This window comes from Hemibagrus wyckioides, linkage group LG12 (assembly GCF_019097595.1).
Source record: "Hemibagrus wyckioides isolate EC202008001 linkage group LG12, SWU_Hwy_1.0, whole genome shotgun sequence".
Taxonomy (NCBI): Eukaryota; Metazoa; Chordata; class Actinopteri; order Siluriformes; family Bagridae; genus Hemibagrus; species Hemibagrus wyckioides.
In genome coordinates, this window is record NC_080721.1 from 2,726,485 (window position 1) to 2,742,339 (window position 15,855).

Sequence of the window (15,855 nt, forward strand, 5' to 3'; positions counted from 1 at the left end):
TAAAAAGCTGTTTCATTGTTTTGATCAGTTTGGATTATTTAAAGGTCTTGATGACCCCCCCCCCTCCATCCATCCATCCATCCATCCATTGGTCTGTCTGTCTCTCTCTCTCTCTCTCTCTCTCTCTCTCTCTCCCTCCCACCCTCCCTCCCTCTGTCTGTAAAACCTGTGCCAACCTGTTGTTGGACCAGTTGGTCTGCTGTGGCGACCCCTCACACACGTAGGGAGCAGCTGAAAAATCAACAACATTAACTACACTATATTATATTATTATACTGAGTATAGATCTCTCAATCTTCTTCATCTGTGATCCTATTTTGCCATGAACGGTTTAAAACCTCCCAAAATTCGATTTCCCCCTTGCTTCATCAAATCTTTCCTATTCACAATATTCCCATATCGAACATTTCCACACACATAAACCTAACAGTATGCATCTGTAAAGGAGTAATGATTTATTATCGACCCCTACTGGGTGACCTCCAGAAGAGAGAAGTCCGGTTTTCCTTTCCATCCAGGAAGGAGAGAATGTTTAAAAGGGTATTAAAAGTGGTTTATTTGGAATATTGTAATAAAATCTGTAATGTCCCTGATGTACAGAGGGGTTAAAAAAAGTTTGCTACCATTTTACGCAGATATATAAAAACAACGTCTGCATCGCAACAGCACATGTAAATAAATTATTTTTATTTCACATGATTAACTATGACTATAACTATAAGAATAGGCTTTTAGTGAATTCAAGGTCAATACATTGCATATGAACTAATTTGATTAAATATACCGTATAAGATTGTGGATTATGGGCCTATAAATGATTGAAAAAGCATGCAAACCCTTGTAATGCTTTAATTTAACACTGGTTTGGTTTTTGTGGCGCAGCCTCACCTTCTTCTTCACCAAAAAAATAAAAAAAATAAAAAACATTCCCCGGCCAATCATCGGGCGCTACACGGCCGCATGACATCACCGTCTCAGGAATGTGCCCAGTTGCTGTGGCAACAGGAAGGGGATGGAAGCATGTTCTAGGCAGGTTTGTGGGTTTCGTACCCTGTTTCCAGTCTGTATGGTTTAGATTAGTGGGAGAAGAAAACAGGGCCCCATTCAAACCCCCAACCAGAAGAAAGTGCTTCCAGAGAAAGAAGTCAGTGACCCGCTGTAATACAACACGACCATTAACATCGTCGAAATTTAACACCGCTTTCCCTTTTCTTGGTAAATATTTGCCCTGCACTGTAGTCAAATAAATCTCACATGAATCTGAGTGTACATGAATCTTTTAATAATGTCTCTCGCATCGTGTTTCTGCCTTTTAGACTTTTGTGTTTGTTTTAAGATGGAAATCCAGACTTATTTTGTCTCTCATACTCCTGTAATGAGTCACTATGTCAATGCAGCGCTTGTCTGACTTCCAGTCTAGTAGAGCTTTAGGGATTCTTTTCCCCCTTTTTGGACAGATGTTGTAATGTCACACCTTCCGATTTTTTTTTTTTCCTGATCAGAAATAAAATTTTCTGTCTGTTATAATAAATTCCTTTCGACTGCTTTACACATTTCCCAAACGTTCCTGCTCAGGATGTTTTAAAAATTTTCTTGCCGGAACAGAAATTTTAAACCAAAGAATAATTACAGAACTGTGCACATAATGTGTATCTTGGGAAAGAGTAAATACACAATATTGCCAAAAGTTTTGGGACACCCCTCCAAACCATTGAATTCAGTCTCTGCTCTAATTCATCCCAAAGGTGTTCTGTGGGGTTGAGGTCAGGACTCTGTGAAGTTCCTCCACACCAAACTCACTCATCCATGTCTTTATGGACCTTGCTTTGGTCGCTGGTGTGCAGTCATGTTGGAACAGGAAGGGGTCATCCCCAAACTGTTCCCACAAAGAGCATGAAATTGTCCAAAATGTCTTGGTATGAAGCTGAAGCATTAAGAGTTCCTTTCACTGGAACTAAGGGGCCGAGCCCAGGCCCTGAAAAACAACACCTGGATTCAATCATTTAGAGGGGTGTCCCAAAACTTTTGGCTATTTAAGTGTATGCAAGAGGAAAAGATTACACTGCTAATCTGCACCAGGCTCGAGTCTATTACCAAGAACTGTCTTATCTTGTAAATCTAATCTATTAATATTATACTTGACTTTGAAGTAACAGTAATATATAATATATTAAGCACTATTTGCTTAGACATATATTAAACCATGTGTTTCTTTCAGATACGTCAAATGTTTGTAACAATGGTTTTATTGAATATTAGACAATAAATCATGCAGAATTGTGGTCAAGAACTGGCCAAAATACAGGGTTTAAGACACACACACGCACACACTTACTCTTAGTGCTTTTTTCTATTTTGCATATTTGTCACACAAAATGGCTTCGGTTCCTCAGACAAAATGTAATACAAGACAAGAAGAGCAGTGTTTAAAGCTATATCACTAAATGGAAAAAAGTAATTCCCCCCCCATTGCATCATCTCCAACCAAATGCTTGTGATCAGTCTTTTAGGTTACTAAAAGGAGGAATTCTGGCCCACTGAAGAGCTTTCTAACATGAGCTGCATCTCACTGGGGTTCAGGATTTCATTCATTCAGTGGATGATCTGCTCTTGTGCAAACTCAAACTCAGTAGGAGCAGATTTCATAGTTCTATCAATTATTAGTCAATTTCTCAGGCCCTCAAGCAGCAAAGTATCTCCACACCATCCCACTACCACCACCATGTTTCACTGTGCGTAGGATGATGATGCTGTGCTAATGAGAGCCATACACCGATCAGTAATAACATTCTGAGCAGTGAGAGGTGAAGTGAAGTTTGTCCTCAAAGTTGATGTGTTAGAAGGAAAAATGGACAAGTGTAAGGATTTGAGCGAGTTTGACAAGGGCCCTTGGAGCAGGGTGGGTTGGGGGCCTTGCTCAAGGGCCCAACATTGGCAGTTTGGCAGTGCTGGGGCTCAAACCCCAATCTTCTGGTCAACAACCCAGAGCCTTAACCACTTGAGGTACCACCACTGCTATTTGTAGATAATGTTCGTACTGTGGAATCCCTGAACCATAGAGAATATAGTAAGTCTTTCCAGATTTATATATGTCCATAATTTTACTTTATCATCTCTCCTGGAGTTTGGAAATCTGTAAAAATATTTTCTTTAGATTCAGTTTAGATGAGAATCTGAAACAATAATGTGTGACCAATATGCAAAGATAGAAGGGGCAAATACTTTTGCACTGTGCTGTAAACACAATGATATTATATATACGATGAGATATCAGAAGACTGGTAGCAGTTGATAGGAGACAGCAAACATGATCACTTGTACCACGGAATAAATGATGAACTGAGAGAGACCAAAAATGTGAGACCTCACTCTCGCTCATAGACACGAGTACAGACGACATCTCCAGCACTCATAGTCTGAAACAAAGAACAAGAACAAAATGTGTCAAGTCAAGGATGCTCTGGGATTCAGCTTCCTGCACCATCTATTAGCTTCTTGTACTTCTGTGGTTATTCGACTCGCCCATATATATATCCCACTACCACAGATTTAAAACTACCTCAGCATTGGGCAGGAGGTGATTTCATAACTCTGACACATTGTCGATATCTTAACATTGACCTAAAAAACTCTAGTGATTATTTTTGCATGTTGTGGTCATTTATACACTCAGATAATTAAATAAAGTAAGATAAACAGCAGTTGTTATGGAGATTTACATGGTTTATCCTGCTATCTTACCCCAAGAAAGTTCTTAACAAAGGAGCTCTGCTGGCTTTTAAAATAAACCAAACTACACTATATGGGCAAAAGTGTGTCTGACCACCTCTGACCATCACAAAAGCACACAACTGAATAGAACGTCTTCGTATTCGGTAGCAGTACATTTTCCCTTCACTGGACACTAAGAGACCCGAACCCTGTTCCAGCACACACAAAGCACAGAGCTCCACGAAGACATGGTATAGAGGTTAAGGTTGGAGTAGAAGAACTGGAGTGTCCTGCACAGAGCTCCTGACTCTGACCTCAACCCCACTGACCACCTTAGGGATGAACTGGAACACCGACTGAACCCCAGACTTCCTCACTCTTACAACATCAGTGTCTGATCTCACTAATGCTCTTGGAGCTGAAAAATCATCATCCTCCTAAACATCAGCATCATCATGAGTAAATGACTCCTGGTTCATAGGTACACCGACTAGGCATAACATTCTGAGCAAGTGAGAGGTGAAATGAATAAGACTGATTATTTCCTTCCTGATTTTTTATTATGTTAGTGGGTGAGATATATTAGGCAGCAAGTGAACATTTTGTCCTCAAAGTTGATGTGTTAGAAGCAGGAAAAATGGACAAGCGTAAGGATTTGAATGAGTTTGATGAAGGGCCAAATTGTGATGGCTAGACCACTGGATCAGAGCATCTCCAAAACTGCAGCTCTTGTGGTGTGTTCCTGGTCTGCAGTGATCAGTATCTATCAAAAGTGGACCAAGGAAGGAACAGTGGTGAACCAGTAACAGGGTCATGGGTGACCAAGGCTCATTGATGCGCGTGGCTACTTATTTGTTAGTAAGTATCTGTGAGTGTGAATACTTTCTAAATGCACTATCAATCTATACAGGATGACAAGCTGTGTTTAGTAACCCACGGCTCTCTTACCAATACCAGCTCCCCGTTATCGTTCAGCTCACGAGTCCAGGACGTCTGAGGTCCATCACCTTTCAGAAGCGTCTGCTCACAGGTGATCTTTCTGTCAGTGTCCCATTTTGGAAAACTCTGAATCGGACAGGAAAGACAACGACCGGAGAAGCTGAGTTGTGGCTGGATGTGTACATGAGTTCAAACCCAGCTCTTTCAGTTAATTTGATGTTAAATCTAATCAACCAATCAGGTATCAGCAGTGCAGTGCGTAGAATCAAGCTCAGTTATTGTCCACTCTAACAGAAAATGTGACATTGCATGGTTGTTGGTGTCAGAAGGGTTGTTTTGAGTGACTGCTGATCTCCCAATTTCCACACACAACACTGTCTGGAGTTTATACTGAACTGTACAGCAACAACAGTGAGTAGGAGTTCTGTTGGTGAAAGCGTGTTGCTGGTCAGAGAGGTCAAACATGAAGGGGCTACAGAACTCATCTAACTACTCTTTACTCAAATTAAGTAGCCTTTATTTGTCACTATATACATTACTGCACAGGGAAATTCTTTCTTTGCATATCCCATCCTTGGAGGGTTGGGGTCAGAGCACAGGGTCAGCCATGATACAGCACCCTTGGAATGAGGGGGGTTGAGGGCCTTGCTCAAGGGCCCAACAATGGCAAGTTGGTCGTGCTGGGGCTTGAACCCTAATCTTCTGACCAGCAACCCAGAGCCTGATTGGTTAGACTGATTTTGATTGGTTAAAATTGTGTAAGACCATATTGGGTTGAGTCTCCAGTGGGTACAGTCTCACTCCCACTGGACAGGTAAGGATTGGGGGGAAAGGTCTCCTGATCTGATGGTTTTAGTTTATAGGACAGAATAGATGTCCAGTTATAAAAACTAAAATTTCTCGGACACGCCAAATTACTCAAGTTACCGTGCACGGTCGTCCATCTACAGTGGTCTCGTTGAAGATCTGACCCACGGTGAAGGACACATGAGTAGTGCGAACACTGGTGGACGTCTGTATGGACAGAGTCTCTCCCTGTTGCTTGATCTCAACTGAGGGCCTGGATGCTGCTGTTACTGCGATTTTCCTCAGAAAGACATTTACGCCTAGAGAAAACACACACACACACACACACACACACACACACACACACACCGAATAAGGAATAAGAGCAAGGCTGGATCAAAAGCCTGCTTCTTGTGGTCACCTGATTTCCTGACCGAATGCATTTAAATGGAATGGAATGCCTTTCCCATAAACATTCCTGTAAGTAATTCAAATCAGATACACCGAACCTCATTTCTCTCGGCTTGGCCAAGGAAATAGCCAGTCATGAATAAATATTTAGCCATGGGAGGAGTTCTGTTAGGAATGTTTCATTCACTTTAGGGAGACGGCGAATGATGAGCACGAATAAGTCTGAAATTCAGAAACTTTCATTAAAGTTTGTAAATAAACTGTATGTTAAAAACATTAGGATATACAGAGCTGTTAAAGAAAAAGAGGCTGAAATGAGCAAAATGCTGACTATAACAAAGCAAAAAAATATAATAATAATAATAATAATAATAATAATAATAATAATTATTATTATTATTATTATTATTATTATTATTATTAACAACAATAAAAATAAATTAATAATAATAAACATGGTCATTGACAGAGGTGGTACTGAAATAGAAGTATAGGTACTATGTCAAAATCTTATTTAAATTAAAATTTTAATTATGGGGCCAAAATCTACTAAAATTAAAAGTCTAAATTTAAACATAATCAAGTGTAAAATTAAATAATTTTTAACTGAGCAAAAATAATCCAGGCTTTCATTTATTTATTTATTTATTTATTTATTTATCTATCTATCCTTTGTTATAAGGAATATTTTAATATTATAAATATTCTGGCAACTCATTTAAAAAATTTTTGGTTTGCTTTTTAATCAATGTTTAATCATTTTTGTAATTGTATTCAATGTTTAAAATGTAAATCAAATGTAAAAAAAAAAAAAGAAAGAAAGAAAAAAGGTAAAAAAAAAAAATTAGTAGGAGTTTTTATTTCTCTTGTAAATTTTCTTGAGTAAGATTTCCGGCTTGATGCTGATTCCTGGGGCAGCAGAAAAAATAAAAATAAATAAAAAATAAATTAAAATAAATAATAAAAACTAATAAATAAATAAATAAATAAGTAAATAAATAAATAAATAAAAGTAAAAAAAAATAATAATAAAAATAAAAATAAATACATATTGACAAGGTTATAATCATTATTATTTTTATGGCTAATTTATTCCACAGAGTGTGTATAATTCTAGTTCACATCATATATAGAGGTTAATCATTGTCTCTGTGTCTATATTCGAGTCACATTTACTTACACAGCATTTCCCTTACAGTGTGAATGAAATATTTAAGATTTATCATATTACACCCGAATTAAAAAAAACCAGCAGGACCATTTTATTCTTTCATATCAGAAGTTTGGGGAAAAGTTTTCCTCCTCGGCCACGAAACAAAGGAGAGAAACTGATTATAGAAACTCTTTCAGAACAAAAGGAGCGATGATATATTTCCACATCTGCGATTATTTCTCGGTTTTCTCGTCCAGGACTCGGGTCATTGTGTTAGAGGAGAGGTAGAAGGAGAGACTGGTGCTCTCTCAGCCCCACAGCAGGACTCAGGAGCGGTGAGGAAACTCGCACTGTCCAGCTTTTTCTGCAGCATCGTGTTCACATGCAGGACATTAAACTGGAACATTACAGTAAACTCCGCGTGCACTGACCTTTCTGGGGGGTTTTTGCTTGCATTTCAGTGAATAAAGGTTTAAAAGAAATCCTCACCCAGCGCTTTCAGCAGCTCCTCGAAGTTTTCTGAGCTTTTCATTCTCCAGCTTCCAGAAAAATCGGCAACTGGTTCACTCATGATCATTTATTATTCCTCCAAACGACCACTTTATACCAGGTCACTGTTCAACTTACAGAGGTCCCGCGCTCTAATCAGTCTCTCTCTCTCTCTCTCTCTCTCCTCCCCCTCCCTCTCTCTCTCCCTCCATCTCTTTCTCTCTCTCTCCATCCCTCGCCCCCCCCCTCTCGCTCCCACTCCCCTCTCCCGTTCTCTCCCTCCCCCCATCTTTCGCTTTCTTTCTCCCCCTCCCTCCCTCCCTCCCTCCATCTCTCTCTCTGTCTCCTTCCCTCCATGTCTTTCTCTCTCCATCCCACCCTCTCCCTCCATCTATCTCTCCCTTTCTCCCCCCATCTCTCTCTCTCCCCATCTCTCTCCCTCCCCCCTCCCTCCATCTCTCTCCCTCTATCTCTCTCTCGCTCCCTCTCCCCCATCTCTCTCTCCCTCCCTCCCTCCCTCTCCCCCATCTCTCTCTCTCGCTCTCTCTCTCCCTCCCTCCCTCCCTCCCTCCCTCCCTCTCTCTCTCTCTCTCTTTTGCTCTCTCTCTCTCTCTCCCTCCCTCCGTCTCTCTCTCTCTCTCTGATTGGCCGCTCAGACAGATTGTTAATGAACTCGATGTTATGATGCTCTATACTCATGATTTATTATATATTTTTCCGTTATTACGACTTACTTTTGTCTTCTTTTAAATATCAACTTATCTTTCTTATGATTCTGTAATAAAAAAACAAAAAAAGTTGTTTTCTTAATACAAATATTTTTTGCTTTCTTTTTTCTCTCTTGAGATATTTAATTAAATAAGATGCTTTAAAAGAAAACAAAATATTTTTCAAGGGACCTTGACAACAAAATAAATTTTCTTAATACAATTAATTTTATTCTTTTAACACATATTCATTTAATTCATAATTTTTCTCATGACCTTACCAAAGTGTAAAGATTCCTTAAAGATCTTTTTTTTGTAAATAACAACATGATGTTGAAATGCATGATCAGTCCTACATGCAACAATTCCTTTAAACAGCAAATAATTGGAGAGGAAATCACTGTATTATCATCACTGCTAGATCATTTCTAGGGTTAGTGTCCATCACCTGAGTCAAGTTGATGTGTTAGAAGCAGGAGAAATGGACAAGTGTAAGGATTTGTGATGGCTAGACCACTGGATCAGAACATCTCCAAAACTGCAGCTCTTGTGGGGTGTTCCCGGTCTGCAGTGGTCAGTATCTATCAAAAGTAGTCCAAGGAAGGAACAGTGGTGAACCGGCGACAGGGTCATGGACGGTCAAGGCTCATTGATGGACGTGGGGAGTGAAGGCTGGCCCGTGTGATCCGATCCAACAGACGAGCTACTGTTGCTCAAACTGCTGAAGAAGTTAATGCTGGTTCTGATAGAAAGGGGTCAGAATACACAGTGCAGGACGGGTCAGGGAAAAGGGGGACCAAGACAATATTAGGCAGGTGGTCATAATGTTATGCCTGATTAGTGTTTGACTGGTGTCACTGTTTTCAGTGATGTGATTTTAAATAACTCTGGTATTCTGTAGTTATACACTATATTGCCAAAAGTATTCGCTCACCCATCCAAATAATCAGAATCAGGTGTTCCAATCACTTCCATGGCCACAGGTGTATAAAATCAAGCACCTAGGCATGCAGACTGTTTTTACAAACATTTGTGAAAGAATGGGTCGCTCTCAGGAGCTCAGTGAATTCCAGCGTGGAACTGTGATAGGATGCCACCTGTGCAACAAATCCAGTCGTGAAATTTCCTCGCTCCTAAATATTCCACAGTCAACTGTCAGCTGTATTATAAGAACGTAGAAGTGTTTGGGAACGACAGCAACTCAGCCACGAAGTGGTAGGTCACGTAAACTGACGGAGCGGGGTCAGCGGATGCTGAGGCGCATAGTGCGAAGAGGTCACCAACTTTCTGCAGAGTCAATCGCTACAGACCTCCAAACTTCATGTGGCCTTCAGATTAGCTCAAGAACAGTGCGCAGAGAGCTTCATGGAATGGGTTTCCATGGCCGAACAGCTGCATCCAAGCCATACATCACCAAGTGCAATGCAAAGCGTCGGATGCAGTGGTGTAAAGCACGCCGCCACTGGACTCTAGAGCAGTGGAGACGCGTTCTCTGGAGTGACGAATCGCGCTTCTCCATCTGGCAATCTGATGGACGAGTCTGGGTTTGGCGGTTGCCAGGAGAACGGTACTTGTCTGACTGCATTGTGCCAAGTGTAAAGTTTGGTGGAGGGGGGATTATGGTGTGGGGTTGTTTTTCAGGAGCTGGGCTTGGCCCCTTAGTTCCAGTGAAAGGAACTCTGAATGCTTCAGCATACCAAGACATTTTGGACAATTCCATGCTCCCAACTTTGTGGGAACAGTTTGGAGCTGGCCCCTTCCTCTTCCAACATGACTGTGCACCAGTGCACAAAGCAAGGTCCATAAAGACATGGATGACAGAGTCTGGTGTGGATGAACTTGACTGGCCTGCACAGAGTCCTGACCTCAACCCAATAGAACACCTTTGGGATGAATTAGAGCGGAGACTGTGAGCCAGGCCTTCTTGTCCAACATCAGTGTGTGACCTCACAAATGCGCTTCTGGAAGAATGGTCAAAAATTCCCATAAACACACTCCTAAACCTTGTGGACAGCCTTCCCAGAAGAGTTGAAGCTGTTATAGCTGCAAAGGGTGGACCGACGTCATATTGAACCCTATGGATTAGGAATGGGATGTCACTTAAGTTCATATGCGAGTCAAGGCAGGTGAGCGAATACTTTTGGCAATATAGTGTATATCTGTAGTACTTTATATTATTCTCTGTTTCTTTTCTCTTCGTTCAGAAAACACATCCCATCTGTCTTGTGGTGTCAAAGAGCTTTTTCGTGAAGCTTTTGTCCATTTAACTGAAGCATAGACAAATAGTGGCTGTCTATTATAACCACTGTTTATGTGAAGTTTTAACAACAACAAAACAAACGATTTAATGGTCCATATAAACACTGGCGGTAAGTAATATTCCATGTTCCAGTGACGCATTTTTAAAAGATCTGTCATGCTCAAGCCTCTGGACGAGAGCTGCACACTGTAGGTAATGGAAACAACACACGGCCAGTTCTGCTAGATTTAACATCCTCCCATGAGGCCTGAAAAACTTTCGGTGTGCTACATGAGCTATCACAGCTTCAGCCTGAGAAAATCCGTTCTCATCACCAGCGTACACGAGGCTGCTCAGACTGCCCCATGATAGAAGTCGCTCACTCGGCGTACACCACACTGTGATTGATGCTCTACACACACCAGTGCTAATGAGGCAAGAGAGAGAGAGGACTCAGACATTCACTGAGAAGTGAGAAGTGAAGACAGCAGACGTTCCTGTGTGGAATCATAATGATGCCTTTTACCATCACGAGGCTGTTTATCACAGTTTACACTCACTTACACTTACTCACTTTACTGCATGTTAGCCCCTCCCATTCGCTTTACAGAAGGCTAGCCCCGCCCACTCTCTTTGCAGCATGTTAGCCACACCCACTCATTTTACAGCATGTTGGCCACACCCACTCATTTTACAGCATGTTAGCCCCACCCATTCACTTTACAGCAGGTTAGCCCCACCCACTCACTTTACAGCAGGTTAGCCACACCCACTCACTTTACAGTATGTTAGCCCCACCCACTCACTTTACAGGATGTTAGCCCCACCCACTCACTTTACAGCATGTTGGCCCCACACATTCACTTTACAGCATGTTGGCCCCACCCATTCACTTTACAGCATGTTAGCCCCACCCACTCACTTTACAGCAGGTTAGCCACACCCACTCACTTTACAGTATGTTAGCCCCCCCACTCACTTTACAGTATGTTAGCCCCACCACTCACTTTACAGTATGTTAGCCCCCCCCACTCACTTTACAGTATGTTAGCCCCCCACTCACTTTGCAGTATGTTAGCCCCACCCACTCACTTTACAGGATGTTAGCACCCCCCCCTCACCTTACAGCACGTTAGCCCCCCCACTCACTTTACAGTATGTTAGCCCCCCCACTCACTTTACAGTATGTTAGCCCCCCCCCCACTCACTTTACAGGATGTTAGCCCCACCCATTCACTTTACAGGATGTTAGCCCCCCCACTCACTTTACAGTATGTTAGCCCCACACACTCACTTTACAGGATGTTAGCCCCACCCACTCACTTTACAGGATGTTAGCCCCGTCCTCTCACTTTACAGGATGTTAGCCCTGTCCTCTCACTTTACAGCATGTTAGCCCCCCCACTCACTTTACAGCATGTTAGCCCCCCACTCACTTTACAGCATGTTAGCCCCCCCACTCACTTTACAGCATGTTAGCCCTGTCCACTCACTTTACAGCATGTTAGCCCCCCCACTCACTTTACAGCATGTTAGCCCCCCCACTCACTTTACAGTATGTTAGCCCTGTCCACTCACTTTACAGCATGTTAGCCCCCCCACTCACTTTACAGCATGTTAGCCCCCCCACTCACTTTACAGCATGTTAGCCCCACCCATTCACTTTACAGCATGTTAGCCCCACCCATTCACTTTACAGCATGTTAGCCCCCCCACTCACTTTACAGTATGTTAGCCCCACACACTCACTTTACAGGATGTTAGCTCCACCCACTCACTTTACAGGATGTTAGCCCTGTCCACTCACTTTACAGCATGTTAGCCCCACCCACTCACTTTACAGCAGGTTAGCCACACCCACTCATTTTACAGCATGTTAGCCCCACCCATTCACTTTACAGCATGTTAGCCCCCCCACTCACTTTACAGCATGTTAGCCCCCCCACTCACTTTACAGCATGTTAGCCCCCCCACTCACTTTACAGCATGTTAGCCCCCCCACTCACTTTACAGCATGTTAGCCCCACCCATTCACTTTACAGCATGTTAGCCCCACCCATTCACTTTACAGCATGTTAGCCCCCCCACTCACTTTACAGTATGTTAGCCCCACACACTCACTTTACAGGATGTTAGCCCCACCCACTCACTTTACAGCATGTCAGCCCCACCCACTCACTTTACAGCATGTTAGCCCTGTCCACTCACTTTACAGCATGTTAGCCCCCCCACTCACTTTACAGCATGTTAGCCCCCCCACTCACTTTACAGCATGTTAGCCCCCCCCACTCACTTTACAGCATGTTAGCCCTGTCCACTCACTTTACAGCATGTTAGCCCCGACCACTCGCTTTACAGCATGTTAGCCCCCCACTCACTTTACAGCATGTTAGCCCTGTCCACTCACTTTACAGCATCTTAGCCCTGTCCACTCACTTTACAGCATGTTAGCCCTGTCCACTCACTTTACAGCATGTTAGCCCCGACCACTCACTTTACAGCATGTTAGCCCTGTCCACTCACTTTACAGCATGTTAGCCCCCCCACTCACTTTACAGCATGTTAGCCCCACACATTCACTTTACAGCATGTTAGCCCCCCACTCACTTTACAGCATGTTAGCCCCCCACTCACTTTACAGCATGTTAGCCCCCCCACTCACTTTACAGCATGTTAGCCCTGTCCACTCACTTTACAGCATGTTAGCCCTGTCCACTCACTTTACAGCATGTTAGCCCTGTCCACTCACTTTACAGCATGTCAGCCCCACCCACTCACTTTACAGCATGTCAGCCCCACCCACTCACTTTACAGCATGTCAGCCCCACCCACTCACTTTACAGCATGTTAGCCCTGTCCACTCACTTTACAGCATGTTAGCCCCCCACTCACTTTACAGCATGTTAGCCCTGTCCACTCACTTTACAGCATGTTAGCCCTGTCCACTCACTTTACAGCATGTTAGCCCTGTCCACTCACTTTACAGCATGTTAGCCCCCCCACTCACTTTACAGCATGTTAGCCCTGTCCACTCACTTTACAGCATGTTAGCCCCCCCACTCACTTTACAGCATCTTAGCCCCCCCACTCACTTTACAGCATGTTAGCCCCCCCACTCACTTTCCACCATGTTAGCCCCCCCTCTCACTTTACAGCATGTTAGCCCCACACATTCACTTTCCAGCATGTTAGCCCCCCACTCACTTTACAGCATGTTAGCCCCGACCACTCACTTTACAGCATGTTAGCCCCACACATTCACTTTACAGCATGTTAGCCCAGCCACTCACTTTACAGCATGTTAGCCCCCCACTCACTTCACAGCATGTTAGCCCCCCCACTCACTTTACAGCATGTTAGCCCCGACCACTCACTTTACAGCATGTTAGCCCCCCACTCACTTCACAGCATGTTAGCCCCCCCACTCACTTTACAGCATGTTAGCCCCCCCACCCACTTCACAGCTTGTTAGCCCCCCCCTCTCTTCCCATCTTGTTAGCCCCCCCACTCACTTTACAGCATGTTAGCCCCGTCCACTCACTTTACAGCATGTCAGCCCCACCCACTCACTTTACAGCATGTCAGCCCCACCCACTCACTTTACAGCATGTTAGCCCTGTCCACTCACTTTACAGCATGTTAGCCCTGTCCACTCACTTTACAGCATGTTAGCCCCCCCACTCACTTTACAGCATGTTAGCCCTGTCCACTCACTTTACAGCATGTTAGCCCTGTCCACTCACTTTACAGCATGTTAGCCCCCCCACTCACTTTACAGCATGTTAGCCCCGACCACTCACTTTACAGCATGTTAGCCCCCCCACTCACTTTACAGCATGTTAGCCCTGTCCACTCACTTTACAGCATGTTAGCCCCGACCACTCACTTTACAGCATGTTAGCCCCCCCACTCACTTTACAGCATGTTAGCCCCCCCACTCACTTTACAGCATGTTAGCCCCCCACTCACTTTACAGCATGTTAGCCCTGTCCACTCACTTTACAGCATGTTAGCCCCGTCCACTCACTTTACAGCATGTTAGCCCTGACCACTCACTTTACAGCATGTTAGCCCCCCCACTCACTTTACAGCATGTTAGCCCTGTCCACTCACTTTACAGCATGTTAGCCCCGACCACTCACTTTACAGCATGTTAGCCCTGTCCACTCACTTTACAGCATGTTAGCCCCCCCACTCACTTTACAGCATGTTAGCCCTGTCCACTCACTTTACAGCATGTTAGCCCTGTCCACTCACTTTACAGCATGTTAGCCCTGTCCACTCACTTTACAGCATGTTAGCCCTGTCCACTCACTTTACAGCATGTTAGCCCTGTCCACTCACTTTACAGCATGTTAGCCCTGTCCACTCACTTTACAGCATGTTAGCCCCGACCACTCACTTTACAGCATGTTAGCCCCCCCACTCACTTTACAGCATGTTAGCCCTGTCCACTCACTTTACAGCATGTTAGCCCTGTCCACTCACTTTACAGCATGTTAGCCCCGACCACTCACTTTACAGCATGTTAGCCCCCCCACTCACTTTACAGCATGTTAGCCCTGTCCACTCACTTTACAGCATGTTAGCCCTGTCCACTCACTTTACAGCATGTTAGCCCCGACCACTCACTTTACAGCATGTTAGCCCCCCCACTCACTTTACAGCATGTTAGCCCTGTCCACTCACTTTACAGCATGTTAGCCCTGTCCACTCACTTTACAGCATGTTAGCCCCGACCACTCACTTTACAGCATGTTAGCCCCCCCACTCACTTTACAGCATGTTAGCCCTGTCCACTCACTTTACAGCATGTTAGCCCCGACCACTCACTTTACAGCATGTTAGCCCCATCCACTCACTTTACAGCATGTTAGCCCTGTCCACTCACTTTACAGCATGTTAGCCCCACCCATTCACTTTACAGCATGTTAGCCCCACCCACTCACTTTACAGCATGTTAGCCCTGCCCACTAATTTCACAGCATGTTAGCCCTGTCCACTCACTTTACAGCATGTTAGCCCTGTCCACTCACTTTACAGCATGTTAGCCCCCCACTCACTTTACAGCATGTTAGCCCCCCACTCACTTTACAGCATGTTAGCCCCCCACTCACTTTACAGCATGTTAGCCCCACCCATTCACTTAATAGCAGATTAACACCCCCCCCCCATTAGTTTTAACACCATATTATTTTTTAGCCCCGCCCACTCATTTTTCAGCAGATTTTTCAGTCTGCAGCAGAGTTACTGAAGTCTTTACAGCGGGACAGACTTCTATTAAAAAGCGAACAAAGAGTTTGAGAGAGAAAAGAAGCGATTGAGGAGAGAGTGTGTAGATAAGGGAGGTCGTGTAAACTGAGATGAGATCCCCTTTAGGTAATTACCAAGTCCTTCCTTTTCCCACTCTCACCTCCCTT

General features: G+C 43.8%; 1 protein-coding gene across 1 annotated transcript; it reads right to left on the minus strand.

The window, feature by feature from the left end:
* Window positions 1–2,239: 2,239 nt before the first annotated feature.
* Window positions 2,240–7,662, minus strand: crabp2b (cellular retinoic acid binding protein 2, b). Its single transcript, XM_058404311.1, has 4 exons — window positions 7,490–7,662; window positions 5,578–5,756; window positions 4,660–4,776; window positions 2,240–3,416 (listed from the first exon to the last, which is right to left on the minus strand). Exons 1-4 carry the CDS (start codon window positions 7,575–7,577, stop codon window positions 3,366–3,368), a joined length of 435 nt encoding a protein of 144 aa, XP_058260294.1. The 5' UTR covers window positions 7,578–7,662; the 3' UTR covers window positions 2,240–3,365.
* Window positions 7,663–15,855: the final 8,193 nt, after the last annotated feature.

Excerpts from the sequence above, each read along its gene's own strand:
- crabp2b (XM_058404311.1), bottom strand. The coding sequence starts at position 7,577 with ATGATCATGAGTGAACCAGTTGCCGATTTTTCTGGAAGCTGGAGAATG. Across the intron at positions 4,777-5,577 it reads TAGATGGACGACCGTGCACG|AGTTTTCCAAAATGGGACAC; the intron begins GTAACTTGAGTA and ends TGTCCGATTCAG. Across the intron at positions 3,417-4,659 it reads ATAACGGGGAGCTGGTATTG|ACTATGAGTGCTGGAGATGT; the intron begins GTAAGAGAGCCG and ends TCTTTGTTTCAG.